General features: G+C 35.9%; 2 protein-coding genes and 1 pseudogene across 4 annotated transcripts; 2 read left to right on the top strand and 1 right to left on the bottom strand.

Annotated features, from left to right (window-relative positions):
• The first annotated feature begins 2,696 nt into the window (after window positions 1-2,696).
• Window positions 2,697-4,901, top strand: LOC113732931 (probable galacturonosyltransferase-like 6). Of its 2 annotated transcripts, none has more exons than XM_027258986.2 (3): window positions 2,697-2,791; window positions 3,033-3,862; window positions 4,362-4,901. In XM_027258986.2, the coding sequence occupies exons 2-3, from the start codon at window positions 3,073-3,075 to the stop codon at window positions 4,703-4,705; spliced, it is 1,134 nt and encodes a 377-aa protein (XP_027114787.1). In that variant the 5' UTR covers window positions 2,697-2,791; window positions 3,033-3,072; the 3' UTR covers window positions 4,706-4,901. The 2 variants fall into 2 exon arrangements, with proteins under 2 accessions (XP_027114787.1, XP_071937033.1); XM_072080932.1 differs by having other exon boundaries at window positions 2,768-2,827.
• Window positions 4,902-5,008: 107 nt separating this feature from the next.
• Window positions 5,009-6,122, top strand: LOC140036451 (probable galacturonosyltransferase-like 7; annotated as a pseudogene).
• A 688-nt stretch (window positions 6,123-6,810) lies between these two features.
• On the bottom strand, window positions 6,811-15,078 carry LOC113732930 (uncharacterized). 2 transcript variants are annotated; one of them, XM_072080931.1, is made up of 10 exons: window positions 14,731-15,078; window positions 13,470-14,350; window positions 11,960-12,061; window positions 11,764-11,809; window positions 11,460-11,535; window positions 10,551-10,917; window positions 9,306-9,555; window positions 8,766-9,008; window positions 8,565-8,684; window positions 6,811-7,565 (listed from the first exon to the last, which is right to left on the bottom strand). In XM_072080931.1, the coding sequence occupies exons 2-10, from the start codon at window positions 13,539-13,541 to the stop codon at window positions 7,117-7,119; spliced, it is 1,725 nt and encodes a 574-aa protein (XP_071937032.1). In that variant the 5' UTR covers window positions 13,542-14,350; window positions 14,731-15,078; the 3' UTR covers window positions 6,811-7,116. The 2 variants fall into 2 exon arrangements, with proteins under 2 accessions (XP_071937032.1, XP_027114786.1); XM_027258985.2 differs by lacking the exon at window positions 14,731-15,078 and having other exon boundaries at window positions 13,470-14,384.
• Window positions 15,079-16,364: the final 1,286 nt, after the last annotated feature.

The following is a 16,364-nucleotide window of genomic DNA, read 5'->3' as shown; positions in this document are numbered from 1 at the left end:
AAGTATGATACTCTTAATGAAACGAAACGAGAAGAGGGGAGTACTCTAAATCCTTCGTGTCCCCTGGTTGTGTGGTGTCTACATCATGCGGTAGGTGAAGACTCTTCAATTATGAGTGCTAAGAATCACTACAATTTTTGTCATGTGGTCATTCGTGTCGGTGTGAAATAAGTTTTACCCAACTTTAAAGTCTTGACATCTTTAAAAAAGAAAAGAAAGGTCTCAGGCTCATCGTCTGGAAAACCTGAAATAGACAGTTCTTGATTTGGATTTCTTAACATACGATGATTATAGAAGTGAAGAAGGAAGTGGTTGAAGTTTGGACTTTGGAGTTCCCAGTAGCATCCCCCCAATCGTCCTTATCAACAATTAAATAATAAGGTCTTGCCTAATATTAATGCTATTAGTCATCTGCCACGTGAAGCATAAAATGTCTACATACCCTTCCCATTTGAACTTTGAAGCAGGCGATTGGTATGTTGTGAATTTAGAAGTGTGAAAGGCTTACTACACCTAAAGCAATTTAGCTAGCTCTATAATCCCTAATTGTTCGGATTTAGATTTTTGAGAGTTTTTGTAAAAAAATATACTATAACAATATGATGTATGCGAGATAAAAAAAATTATAAAAATTTTTTCACAAAAGTTAGCAATCCAAACCTGCGAGTATTCCTTTTCTAGTAGCTGCAACTCTGAAGTATACGCACAGAACACACGCGCGCACACACACACACATATATACTCTCTCCCTTTTTTTATAACTGACGTTTAAGAAATTTGCTCTAGTGTACTTTTATCTGTCGTTTTATTATCCCCATACAGTAGTAATTATTTTTTCACAATTTTACCCTTTTATCTCTCTTTTCCAATACAGGGTTCTTAATTACTACTTTTGGCCTAGTAAAACAGCACTATTTAGTACTCTAGTGAGAGAAAACATTGGTGAATTGGACAATTAATGAGGGTACAAAAGGAAAGTAATGTACAGATTTAAGCAATGAAAAACTTTTCTTAATTGGTGTGCAAAACCTTAAACGTCAGTTATAAAAAAAGGGAGGAGTATATATAACCACTTTACTCCAAAATATATAAATGCAGCGGAAACTTATTCTAATAATCGAAGGTGATGTGAGTAACGTACAATAATGATTTTCATAAAAAACAAAAAAAAAAAAAGAAGAAGAAAAAAGTACAATGCTTAAATTGACTTTAACAAAAAGAAAGGAAAAGTATTATCGTACGATTAGTTAGCCAAGATTTTTTTGTATTATTATTATTATTTCTTCTATCTCTTCTGAAAGTTGTACATAGTTTGCCTTGCCCAATTAACCAATCGACCTCATCACTTTGAAATTTTCTTGGGATTAATCCATTGCTTAAGGACGAAGACATCAAAGAGGGAGACGTTGGAAATGGTCTGAGAATTAATTAGATGTGAATTGCCATCGGATATTATTAAATCCCTTACGTCAAACTCCACGGATCCATCGGATGCTTAGTACCATCATATTTTTTCTTTCTCGGTGGGTAAAAGTTGTTAAAGATTATTATTATTGTTAGAACGTTTCCTCGTAGCAAAAGCATGTGCTTTTGAAATCACCTCTCATCCATCACTCACCTAAATATGTATTATAACATTTATATATACCATTTTATGCACTAATGACTTTGATAATAATAAATTCGAGATTAGGATGAAACAAATTGAAATGGTATTTTTGTTCTTGGAATGTTTTTTTTTTAAAGATCATTGGGCGTGTAGAACTGAGAAGAATGCATAAACATAAATTTGAAGAGTAGGGAAAAAAGGGGATAAAAAAAGTGCTTAACTTATGAGCTTAGAAAAAATATGAAATCCCTAAATTTTTTATCTGAAAAATAAAAGAAAGAAAGTTGATATGTGTTGATATATGCTGCTATTTTATGTTTTATGTCCACTGAGTTTGGTGACTAGTAATTAATTTGGTGTGTCTTTTGATTAGTTTAATATTGAGTTGAAGATTTCTTCAAATGCGCATTGCGCTGTGCTTTCCTTTTCAAATCTGCCTCTTCCTTCTCAAAGAATAGAAGAATAATGCACTCTTCCAAGTTTCCCTAACTAAATATTACATTGTAAGATTTAAGAATTAAAGAAAAAGGATTTTTATTTTTTAAAAAAATTATTTGTGCATATAACATGGAGCAATTCCATCATTGAATATAAAACTTGTTAGGTCCAAAAAAGAATAAATCTAGTTTGAGAAGAATTGAAAGATGTAGAGGTGGGAAAAAAACTTAACTCATTTCCTGAAAAAATAGCTAATAATTAAGAAATCAAAATACCGAAATGTATAAAACTTATAGGGTCATAATTTTGGCTTGCTGAATTACTTGACTGGTGTTGCATAGACAAAAATTATGGGTAATGAATTCCTGACCTCTAGAAGAAAAATCCAACTTATTACATGAAATCCATTCAATTAATCTCACAATTGTTAAGAAATTTCGAATTTATGACGGAAAATTTAATGTCAATCTGGATCAACTTATGACAAAGTGGTTTTAAGGCTGCTAAGATTTGCAGATGACATTTAAGTCAACTTAAATACTCTATTAAAGAACTTGTTTAATGTTAAGGCATTTTGAAATAGAATTCAGTTTTTTTATTAATATATATATATATGCATTTGTGATCAATTAAAAAATGTCTGTTGGGATGGACACATCTTAAATAACGGTTAGTTTTGGCATTCCACATTTCCACTATTTCTCACCTTGTCAGTGGGGCGAGAAATTGTCAAGAATTTAAAAGGTAAAGACTCAGATATCTAAGTCAATTCATCCCCTAGTAAGGACTCCACCACTCCACATATGTCTGTGTGTAGTAGTATCTGTTTTTGTTGAGTTATATATGATCGATCACCTTAGAAAGATTGAAAATTGGATCAAGAAGAAAAGAACGTTGAGAAGCAGTCTCTAATTTGTAGCTTGTGTTCTTTTTTTTTTTTTGAAGATTGATTGATTTCTTGAAACATTTTCTGTTTCTGATATAGGTCTAGAAGAAATAGACACCAAGATTTTCTGATAAAGAAAATGTTGGCAATCGTCAAGGTTGCCAATTTAGTGACCATTTCAATCGGGATCATCCTATTTTGTCCATCTTTTCAATCATCTCCTCCTGCAGAAGCCATAAGATCAACCTCATTTTCAATCATTTCCCAGAAAAATTCAGTTCCCCACCTGCAGTTTTCCTACAGGAAGTCGGTGCCATTCAACAACGGAGAAAACAACAAATGCTTGTCTTCCACTTTCAGCAGCAATTCTTTGATGATGATCAATCATGGCCATCATCCCATGCAAGTGGCAGTATGCAATCCTTCTCTTATTCATTTAGTAATGACTCTTGATACTCAATTCCTCCGTGGCACAGTTGCTGCTGTTAATTCCATTCTGCAGAATGCTTTCTGCCCACAAAACATTTTTTTCCATTTCATACATTCGGATTCTGATCATCATCTTCAAACCCTTATTAGAGATATTTTTCCATCCTTGAATTTCAAGGCATACTATTTTAACCCTGAAACGGTACAGAACAAGATATCATCCACTATAAGAGAAACTCTTGAACAGCCACTGAATTATGCAAGAAATTACTTGGCTCATCTTCTTGAGCCTTGTGTGGAAAGAGTCATATATCTTGACTCTGATGTAGTTTTGGTTGATGATATATCAAAACTATGGAGGACAAGTCTTGGATCAGCAACTTTGGGATCACCTGAATATTGCCATGCAAACTTCACAAAGTATTTCACTCCCAACTTCTGGTCACAGAAGAAATTCTCCAGAGTCTTCTCTGGCCGGAAACCCTGTTACTTCAATACAGGTGAAATGTCAAGTTTTGTTACTTTTTTCTTTATTCTGTTTACTTTATCTTTAAGCCTGTTAAGACAATGACACCTGAGGTGCAGACTTTAATGCATGTCGTTATTGTTCCAAGTTTTCTCCTTTGCTTAAGTGCAGGTATTTATGGTGGATAAATAAAACAGTAGTGTCTCTTTAATTTTTTTTCCCCCATTTTTCTTCTAATTCTGTCTTGAGTTGGTAGTGTACTATAAGTTTCATTCACAATGCACCACCATATATGCTATTGGGGTTTTTTCCACAGTTATCCCTTATTTTTTATCGTAATTCTACATCAGTCTTGGGTGGAAACTCTCAATGTAGAAGAACTCTGCAAAGACTCTAGAGGACTTGCATAAAATATTCTTTGAGGACTTGCTTCTAAGTTTAAAACAGTTACCTGAACATATGGCATTGTTAAAAAGGGGAGGCTCTGAAAGTTGACTACGTGCTAATTTGAGCTGCTGATGACTTTTTCCCAGGTGTAATGGTGATTGACTTGGTCAAGTGGAGAAAGTTTAAATACACAAAGATGATTGAAAGATGGATGGAGATTCAAAGAAATCAGAGAATCTATGATCTTGGATCATTGCCTCCATTTCTTTTGGTATTTGCAGGAGAAATTGCACCAATCGACCACAGATGGAATCAGCATGGCCTTGGTGGTGATAATCTGAGTGGTAATTGTAGGCAACTGCATCCTGGTCCAGTTAGCCTGTTGCATTGGAGTGGAAAAGGCAAGCCCTGGATCAGGCTGGACTCTGGCAAGCCTTGCCCACTTGACATAATCTGGTCTCAGTATGACTTGTATGGCCAATCATTGTAACCAATAACTGCATATTTTCTCTCTGTTTTGCTAAGATTGGGTTGTTGAAAAGTTCCCAGCTAATGCCTCAGATACATTGGCAAAAAGTTTAAAAAGTATTTAATTACTGCAGTTAAGGTCAAGAAGTACAACCATGTTTGCATGCACTGCCTGCACCAGTGATACAGAGATAAAGAGTTACCTAAGCATTTGACCATTGTGACAATCTCTTTTGACTAGTTAACAGGAAATTCGGTTAAAAACTGAAGTCAAAACCACTTGTTTCTTTTTTTTTTTTTACTGGCTTTGGTTTCATGCAGATGAATGTTATCAGGAAGTGTTGGTAATGCATGTCAGGATCCCGCTGGGTGTTACATCCTACAGTTTGTTACTTTATACACACACCCGATGTTTCAACCTTACTACTAGCTGCTAAGTTACCCTCCCCACAACCAAGTCCACTGTCCATTGTCCATCTGCCCTTGTGTCTTCGTCTGGCTCCAATTCAATTGCAAATTAGCTGATTAATTTACTGAACTATGTTGGAAAATTTGCATAAACTTGTTAAGAAATGCATATCAAAATTATGGCAATCATCAAGTTTGCCGCTTTAGTATGAAGCTAATAGATCATCTCATTTCATCACATAAAGAAATCAGCTGTACTTTGAACAATTTTGCTACAATAAACCGCTGCTATTCAAGAATATACAAGAAAACAATGAATGTTCGTCTGCAACTTTGTTCAGCAGCAACCCCTTAGACACAAATCGTCCAACTCAAGTAGCATGTAACCCCTCTCTTGTTCATAGAGCCATGACCCTGGTAATCAGTACATTCTTTGCTACGATTGCTGCTATTCATTCCATACTTGAAAACATCTTTTTCCATTTCATATATTCTGATACAAATCCTCTTCTTCAGTCTCCTCTTAAATGGATTTTGCCATCACTGAAATACAAGGCATACTACTTCAGTCCTGATATTGTAAAGGACAAGAGGTCCTCCTCTGTGAAAAAAAAAAAACACATGAACAACCACTTAATTATGCAAGAAATTACTTGGTTTACCTTCTTGAGCCTTGTCTGGAAAGAGTAATCTACCTCAATTCTGATGTTATCTTGGTCAGCGATATCTCAAAACTTTGGAGGATAAATCTTGCCTCAGCAACCGTGGGATCACCAGAATATTGCCATGTAAACTTAACTCAAATTTTCACTGCCAACTTCTGGTCACAGACGAAATTCTCCTGAGTCTTCTCCGGCAGGAACCCGTGTTATTTCAACAAAGATGAAGTGCTATATGCATTCAAAGTCTTTCAGCATGATCTTTTTATTGATCAAAGCCACTTGCGTGCTGTAGTTTTTACAAGTTTGCTTAAATGCATGCCTACAATTGACACCATGCAGAATTACTATAAGGGTCACAAATACTGGTAAAATTATCTATCTAGATCAAGATGGCCTTACCCGTGTCTTTCCTTCTAAGATGCACATATATGGTCTTGTATTAGTTACTTCTGTGGACGTCCCGTGGCAATTCTTTATCTAGCTTACATTGGTATTGTGACTATTGTCCAGACAAGCCTAAGATGAACCTCTTATAGAACAATGCAATGCCACATTATTGTCGAGGTCCTAATTCAACTTTAGCTGCTCATCCATTCAGGTGTTATGGTGATTGAATTGGCTAAATGGACTAAGTTTCAACACACTCAGATGATTGAAGAATGAATGAAAGTTCAGAGAGAATAGAGGATCTACGGCCTTAGAGCCTTGCCTCCATTTCTTTTGGTATTTGCTGGAGACATTCCCCCAATCAACCGCAGATGGAATGAGGTTGGCTTTGGTGGTGACAATCTCAATGGTAATTGTAGGCAAGTAACCCCCGAGTCCATTTAGCTTGCTGCATTGTAATGGAAAAGAAAAGGCCTGGCTCAGCTGGCAGTCTTTCCTTGCTCCATTGATATATAATCTGGTCTCAGTATGACTTGTACGTTCCTGCAAAGCCATTTAGAGATGCATATCTTTTCTCTCAGTTGCATCTCTAGTTATCGGAATTACTAAGTTATTGGCTCTCTAGTCTTTGAAACATGCCAAAACACCTTCAGATAATTGTTCACGAAAGTAAGCACATGGAAACCTAATTTCTGCATTGGTTCAACCACCTCAAAGGTTAAACAGTCAATACCACTTCACGCCAGTTGATACTTGAGGCTACTGTTTTTCCTAGTCTGCTAAAGATTTGGCTAATGATCAACTCAAGATTTCATAAAACAAGCGGTAACCTAGAAATCCCTTTTTTTTTTTTTTTGCTTCCTCCTTTTGGGCAATGAACTTAAAACAAGTTCAAATTGTGAAAGCAGTGAAGAAAATCTATTTAACTTCACAAACTAGAGAAACATTCACAAAGGGCCTGAAAATCCTAAGCCACTTAATCTGACTCGGATGATTCTTCAGAATAGGGACTCAAAGTCCTGACCATATTAGACAGTGCCTCTCCAGCATCTACCAATTCCTCCTTGCCAAAACCCCAACTTCTAAGAAGTCCGGCTCCAAGCGCTCCTCGCTGAATACCAAACCTTTGAAGATTGTGCAATCTACTTTCCAGAAATGGCAAAATAGCGCTGCTGGAACGTAATCTTGCTGCCATGGGAATGGAATGGACATCAAGGGATCCCCTTGATGGAGAACCTAAAATTGGGGTTCCCAACAGCTCGCCATGTTGACCAACAAGGTTTCCAAAGATTGAGGGAAAAGGCAGAGGAATGGGAAGAGGGCATCGAGACACAGACAACTGTGAGAATCTGGGTCTTTGCAGTGCCTTTTCATAAGCATTCTGAACAGCACTTTTCACCTCAGAAACTGTGGCTTCGTGCACTCCTAAAAAGAAAAGAAACAAAAATAAAGATAAAAATTAAACAAACTGACTCTGTAACTCTCTCTCCCACGAAGCAGATTAAGCGTCAAACCACAAAGCAGCTATTAACTACTCGTCAAGGAGTCCAAGTAGAATATGCTTTCATCTTGGTAGTCTAAACATTCTTGCTAATGCAGTTCGTGGCCTCAAATATATGGAAACTTCATGATATACTGGCTAGTTTCCTTGCAACAATTTGTCCATTCAAGCATAAATTAAATTATTTTATGGTTACACTAAGGGTAGGTAGGCCTTCTAAGCAACTCTGGAATCCCACGAGTAACAAAGCTCAACCGGACCTTCATTCATTGGCTTCGCAAAGGCTTACAAACTCCAATATAAACCTCTGCATATTATAACCAAATTGGAAAATTAAATAGTTTTGATAATGGGTTAAAATCTGAATCATCTGATTAGATAATTTTTTTTTTTCTTTTTTCATCTAAATAGACAATTAAGATCAATGATTAGCTGCAAATTTCCAACTAGTTCCAGATACATGTGTTTTGCGTACAAATAAAGGTGGGGAAAAGGAAGATGATCCTTGGGATGACAAGAAGTTATCAGCTTATAGCAATGGAGAAACAGCTAAAGAAACCTGCATCTTATTTAGAGATCTTGGAAATCTCTACATTTCATCAAATAAAATTGGAGGGCATAATTTTTATATTACGTGCTGGACATGTTTAAGAATTTTTCTTTATTTGCTTGTAATCTTGTATATAGCTTCATGATTTACTATTCTTGTCACATTGAAATGCTGTGGATAAGTGTGCTGTTGAGTAGTCCATAGTCCAAACATCCTCTTAGGAAACCAGACAGGAAAGAGAAATGATTGCACAGCTTTCAAATATCAGTATAGTCTAGCACAACATGGACAAACTTAAGGCAAGGTAGACTAATTCACATATGTTTGTTTGACAAGACGAAGATAAATAAGTTAAAGCACACCAGCCAAATACCTGCCCCAAGTACTCCATGAACTGACATGGCCTCCACTGCTTGCAAGTCCTCAACATTTTCAGCTATCTCAGGCGTCAAAGGTTCCAAATTTTCAAGCAAGGATTGCTCAAGTTGGTTCCCTATGCATAAGAATTAAACTTAAAAAGCTAAAGAAATTAACAACTAAGAAAAGTCAAATTTCAACAGGCAGACCAACATACCAATCAAAGAAGGTGCTGGCATAGCGACATCCAAAATAGTGACCATATTCTGTCTTGCTTGTCCAGCTAACATATGTATGACCTCGTTCATATCCAGTGCACCAGACGCACAGGTCAGATCTGTAGTGGGCCCAATAGGTTCCATTCGAAAAGGGAGGCTGATGGAGTGCATGCCAGAGGCATAAACTGCACTGGAATGGTAAGGCTTCTCATCGTCTATGCAAAGATACCTGGAAGCTTTACCTTCACAGTTTTCCAGGCAGAAGAGTCAATGCAAGTTTTCTAGAATTTGACTAACCAACTGGGCAGCCGTTAACAGAAGCAGAGTACATATAAAGTTCTGCAGACATTCATGTCATTATTAAACTAGAAGAGGTAGAACCATAAAAGAAAGACTGCGCTGATTTTTAGTTCTTAAATAAGCTCCAATGAGCTCAAGAGGATCATCTGGTATTCCACAAAATGTATATGAATGAGGAGACAAGTATAAGAGAACAGGTCATATAAGTAAAACTCTTTTATGGAATGAGGACTGCTCACTTTTACTCAGGGAGGGTAGTCCAACAGGGACGATCAGTTTACAGAAGGTTGATAATCTTGAAAATGAAATTGCATCATGAAGACTACTAGAGATTGACTGCTTCTGACTTTTGGTGGTCATGTGCAAGCGAGGATTGCGGGCTGAATATAGTAATACAGGGATGTTGGTGTAATCATCTGCAATGTTCTCCAGAAACTCTGCAGCTACACCAGAAAACCCTCCAGAGTCATCAACAACAAATTGGATTCCCTATTCAGAAGGGTATGGAAGATTGAAGTAAGACATTCTGCCAATAAAGGAAGAAAATGCACAAGCATAATAGCAAGATCCGTGAGATCCATGTCAAGGATCTTTGCCCCTGAAAGTGCAGATATTTACATGATAACCGACTGTGATTGTCAAGGTTGCAGCATAATTTTAAGGCTCAAAGCATGCACCAAAGTGCCAAATTTAAAGCTTTAAATTTAAAGAGAAACAGAAGAAAAATGTAAACTTAATTCTCCTTTCCTTGAGGACAAGAAGGGAAATGTCAAAAATTATAGCTGATAGACCCAAAAGAAAGGCAAAGGAAAGAAACATAAGTTGTGTGGCAGAGACAGACGATTTGCATCCCATTCGAGTTTAAAGGCCAAAGCAAATATGGGAATTTCCTGCATTGGACAGACCAAGTAACTATGAAAAAGGATCCTACTGTTTCAGAATTTCCACAATACAAAAGTGAGAAGGCAGTCTAATTACTGGATGAGCCCTTAATTATACCTTTGTGTCGCATAAGTATCTAAAGAAATGTTTAATTAGAAAAGAACATGAAGGTTTACACCGACTAGATATAAGTCCTAATTTGTTGGAACAAATCACAATCTTCCAAAAGGTCCAACCAAAGCCAGACTCCTTGAACATTATCCTATCAACACAAAAAAGTTAAAGATATGTTGTACAAATGCCTCCTGTGAAGATTTGGACATATTAAATGGGTTCAATGCGACTATGATGTTATTTCTTCAACTTTCTGCTCATAACAGCGGACTGTCTTTAAGGACTAAACCCCCGCAGATAGCAAAAACAACACCCAGGTACCAGCTCACAAGCTTGAATTGAAGTTTTGACACAGACAAATCATATCCTTTATTCCCTTTACCACTTTTACGTCACAATGAGGAAAGACAGACAATACAATAGTTAATAAGAAGATAGGAAATATTGCCAAAACAGAAATTAAACTAAAGTATACATTTGATTTTTACCTGAATATGGTCACACTCCTCAATGAAAAAACGAAGCCTGTCATTTATTTCTTCTCCATGTCGGGCCCCAACAAATGCATCCCTTCCAATTCCATAGTTGTCAAACCCTTCACCATCCATCCACAGCCCATTTAGTTCATATAAGCTCTGTGGATGATAGTGAACTTTCGAAAAGTCTGTCCAATATTGAACACCATTTTCTAGACATTCAACAATGTCCTTGTCCTGGATTTCATTCTGAGATTCATTCTTCCCTGAGTCAAATCCGTTCACTGTATCCATCTTTTCCTGCTCTTCTTGATATAAACTCTGAAGGAACAGGTTTTTCTTTAGAGGCGCGGAAGCCTGAGTTGTAACTTTTCCACTCCTGCAGATTGGTGAGAAGACATTCAGTCTTTAACCTACTCATCTTAGAAAAAAAATTTTACTTAGAAAGAAAGGGAGATGAGCAGCAGTCAAAGTTCAGGATCATATTTTCAAATGCTTCCGAGTTTCAAATTTCAATAGAGTCCAAAAACTAGTTAAATGACTATTATGTAGCAATACCATCGAAGATCATATCCATTTACACAATGTCCAACTCCAAATTGCAAGGTTATCCTACTGTTAAAGTTGCTATCTGTATAAAAATGGAAACCCATATGAATGTAGCAGTTCTACACTTCACCAACACCATGTAAAATAAAAAATAACAATCAAGCACTGGAAAGCTACATTCTAGTCATTTTTCACTCGCAGTTCAATATGCAAGAGGAAGTAAAAATGTGCCTTTTTCATCAGTTTATCATCTTTTAAGCAATGTCATCAAAGACAAACCATAATGTGAAACAGCTATTCACTTTAAAGATTGCTCATACAACAAAAAACTTAAGAGAAAACAAAATAAAGCATCTAAGCTCAAACCCTTACCATGAGACAACATCCATTGGTCTAGAAGGAGCCTCGTTGTATAAGGTTCCACGTGAACTCATCGATCCAAGTGAGCCTGTCAAATCACATATTTGAATAACAATCTCAATCACAATGAATTATGCTTAAAGAGACATAATTGACATGAAATTAATATCTTTTAGTTTAATTCCCTGAAAGTAAGGTGTAAGCCACAGAATAAGGACTTCACAAAAATTCCCGATTCACTATCAGATAGTCCTACAACTTAGACCAAACAGAGGTAAGTATGAATGACCATCAGCATCACAATTAAATAATATACCTTGAAAATCTACTGAAACCAGGCGAGGGGTGTATGTTAAAATGCCCTGCACGTGATTAGCATGAATGATAAATATCAGAAGATTTTGCCAGAGAAATGAGAACTAATAAGAAATTTGTGGTATAAAGCTAGGCATTTTGAATATGAAGGTGCTTGAACCAAAATGTGCTAGCATAAAAATTTCAGCTACATTCACCTGCTGTGTTTCACCAGTTCGATAGAGAACATCCATATTAAGACCATGATTCTTGAATGCTGGATTAGTCTCAGAAGTATCAGCCAAACCAAGCAATTCATCCTTCAAGAAGGAAAGGAAACTAATTTCATGATTCAGGAAGAAGACAACACTAATACTGATCCAATAAGAAACACATCAAATTCTATTCATCATTTAAATCCCACCCTAAATCTCCATTACCCCTAAAAATTTTTGAGATTAAAGTAGGTTATAGTCCAAATATATATGTTTCAATAGAAAAGAGAAAATCAACAAACTAATAATGAATAACCTTTTCTTTTTTCAGGCAACAAGGAATAAGCTTTACTAGAAGAGATGCATCAAAGTTCTATTACTTCCTAAATCCCACCTAAGTCTGCACAAACCATTAGAACAATTCCAAGATTTCATAGCTTCTACAGTAAAACTGACAGACGTTAACCAATACAACTAAAAAAAAATTTTAATGTCAAAATGTGCCATTAACATTCTATGATATAACCAGTTGCATCAACTTTAATATGTTCTATCAAATCATAACAGCAAATGGTGCATTTAACTTATTTGTTAATGTTTTTCTTTTCCTTTTTTTTATTTACTCCACAACCTACATCACTCCAAATAGTGACCAGTCAAATAAGCTCTCTATGTCCAAGAAGACAGACATACACACACATATAGTTGAAAAGTTCCAACCAGGTCATGTATAATGCTTGAGATCCAAACGTAAATAAATCTTGCACCCTTTGATCAACTATAAACCATCAAGTTAACCATGCCAGAGCACCCAAACTATTGACTAAGTACCATTACAAAAACAACATATCCTACTGATGAGCCCTGAAGCATACCGTGTACTACACCTAATGACACAACTTGCTCCTTCAAATTCAAATGTTCCATCTGACCATTTCCCAAAACCAACCTATAATCCCAAAAACTTGCAAAAAATAGTACCCCATCTGTTCACTAGAGCAACCATAAATCGGCGAAGTTCATGATTACTCATTACCCCAGATCATCAATCATGATCAAATATCAGCTTCAACGCATGTATTCATCAAAATATACATTTCTTCACCCATCTATTCTCAACATCACACCAAGTAGCTTTTGTCTACTAGATATCAAACATCACTGGTAACAGCTTCTCATTTATGAACCACTAAGATATCACATAATGAAAGAACCATGATTTCTTGCCCCCAACAAGGTTCATGGTCAAAGTTTGAAACTTTAACGACTTATCAATTACTTACTATGCTTTTCCAAAACCCCACCTTGAGAAATAAAGTTTGCACCATTAAAACTCAAAACATTATTAAGTTAATTTTTTTCTACACCCTTCAACCATGTTAGTTAAAAAAATTAGCCTTTTCAATAAAAAAAAAACAACAAAAAACAAAAACAGATAAGCCCATTAGGATTTCATAATTTGTGAACTTAAAGAACCCAAAAACAGAAGCAAATTGACAAGATAAAGAATTACCTGAAAATTCCAAAAATGAGAACCGATGAAGTTCGCATAGCCCCCAACCTGGATGGTAACGATTTCCCTCATAGCTTAACGTAATTAATCTTCAGTAACTAAATCAGAGTGTAAAAGTAAGCTTTTATTCAAAAAGACAATTGGGTTCGTCGCGCAGGATGGACAGTATTGTGGCTTAGTTTAGAATTTGGCGGCTTCAGAAGTATTTCTCCGTTTAAGTAGGGGTGGGCACGGTTGGTGGGCCCGCCCCGTTCACCATTAAGCTAATTCGACCCACATCATATGGGTTAGCCATTTTCTGATTGGGAAAATGGTCAAATTCGTCCCTAAACTTTTTATTAATATCGATTTAATCCCTAACTTTTGTTTTCAGTCAATTTGATCTCTAAACTTATATTATGATTTCAATTAAGGATCTCTACGGCAGCGCCACCACGGAAAATAGATCAAACTCCACGTTGACCAATTAAACAGGGTATTTTAGGAACTTTTAGATATCTCCTCCCTCTATTATCAATTCCTACGGCCTACCAGCCACCTCCCTCTTCTACTCCTACCCTTCTTCTCCGACCTCTCCATTCCCTCCATCTATCATGTCCATCATCTTTGTTGCAGCCCACTAACTAGTCCTTGAGCAGCCCAAAACACAATCCTTCTTACATTGAAGAAGAGGCTTCCTTTTTCAAAAGAGATAGCAGTAAAAGCTTCTCTCTTTCTTGCTCCTACACAGCTATAGCCATGCCAAGTTCAAAGCAGGAATCAAAGGATTATCCCAAGCAGCCATCAAAATGACTTTTGTTGTGGTGGATGATGAGTGTTAGGCGAAGCCATGAAATCCTTGTTAGTTTCTTGGGAAATTTTGGCCTTGCTGAACTTGTACACTGCAAAAATAATATGGATACATTAAAATAAAGTTTTTCGTAGCTTTGGGTATAAGTGATACATCAAATCATGCCTCCAGTAGTCCTCCAGTTTTTACATATATGAACATGCCCTTTTTCTTCCATGGACGGAGGATAAAAATGAATTTAAAAAAAAAAAGAGAATTTACTCTTCACTCTCCATCCAATCCACCATTTTTGGTCCTATATTTGATTTTGATAATATAATGCTTACAAAACTCAAATTACTACTACTACTTGTATGTAGAGAATCACTGGATTAGATCCACCTTAATCAACAAAATCATTCCTAATGATTACCAAAAAAACAACATACTTCATCATGTCTAGATCTTCACTAGAACAGATCCGATACTTACCCAACATCTAGATTTGGGGCATCATATGGTTTCGGCTTCACCAATCCAAGGGAGTCTCTTTGCTTAGTTTTTGGAATATCTTGGCCCTCAAATCCCTCCCAAACTCTACCCTCTCTCCATCATTGGCTCCTCTTCGCACCCTTCTCTATCCCAGAAGTCAAAGTATCGCATCTTGTTCCTGATCGATTCTTAGTTGCAAAATTTATAGAGATGACTGACATAACAGAGAGAGGAGCAAAAGAGGTGGGAGAAGAAGGGTGAGAGGAGGAGGGAGGTGGCAGGTGGTGGAGATTGATGGTGCAAGGAGGACATATCAAAAGTTCCTAAAATACCCTTGTTTAGTTGATAAATTAGGAGTTTGATCTATTTTTCGTGGTGGCACGGCGTAGAGATCATTAATTGAAACCATAATAATTGGGATCAAATTGGCCGAAAACAAAAATCAAGAATTAAATCGACATTAACAAAAAGTTTAGGGATGAATTTGACCATTTTCTCGATTTTTATCTTGTGTATATTAGTGGATACCCGCTAAAATAGGGTCGGATCAATGAATATCCGACCCTATTTTATTTAAAAACAAATATTAATTTATATTAATTTTACTTTATATTTTATATATTCATCTAAGATTTAATAAATATTTTTTTCAAAAAAAGTCCCCTACTAAGAAACAAACATGTGAAGAGAATACAAGAAAAAAAATTAAAGAATTCAAAATCAATAAAAATTTAAAAACAAGTAGCACATTTTTTTAATTATATATTCTATATAAATTAAACTCTTTTCTAAAAAACATAAGATCATAACCTCTACAAATAAATCTCGTAAACAAACTATAGTATCCTATATTTGTAATGCAATTTGTTCAATGAAATTGTTTATTTAACTCTAAACGTATTATTTTATAGTATGCGTATAAAAATAATATATATACATGCGGAGCGAGTCGGATGCCCTACGAGTTTTTAATTATATGATCCTAAACCGCCTCACATCTAACTGGGTGTCCGACCCTCTTTTGATCCGATCAAATAATAGGAACGGGTATACTAATTTTTTGATTGGATATGGCGGGTTTTCAGGTTAACGGATATTTTTGTCTGCTCCTACTTCTCCATGTTTTTTTTGATTAATTACATTTAACTCCCCTGAAGCTTGGCAAATTGCGAGTCAGTATTTTGTTTTTTCACTTTCTAGTATTGCTGGGTAGGCTTCCAACGCTACCCATTGTCCCCATATTGTTATTATTAAAAAAAAAAAAAGGGATTATGAACAGGAACAGTGTCTCCATAGACAAAATTTTTATAAAAAAAACCATGGATTACAAAAGAACCAATGAATTGATACAGATTAATAGTTAAGATTAGGTATCTGAGAAATTAAATGCATGTATTTTAGATAGATGATATTGGCATTCTTGAAAATAGTTATGGCACTCCATCATTTTATTAACAGCCAAAAAGGAGTTGAAGCGCTTGAGTTCGTTTTTCTTTTCTATTTTGCTCTAAAAAAAATTTTACGCTTTTTGTACACATATTTCCTAACCATTTTTTTACCTCACATACATTAAATCGTTACACTACATTTTTCTACAAAAATTCCAAAAAAAAATGGCAGCCCAAACCGCCTCA

This window comes from Coffea arabica, chromosome 2e (assembly GCF_036785885.1).
Source record: "Coffea arabica cultivar ET-39 chromosome 2e, Coffea Arabica ET-39 HiFi, whole genome shotgun sequence".
Taxonomy (NCBI): Eukaryota; Viridiplantae; Streptophyta; class Magnoliopsida; order Gentianales; family Rubiaceae; genus Coffea; species Coffea arabica.
This window is presented reverse-complemented; position numbering and strand designations above follow the sequence as displayed.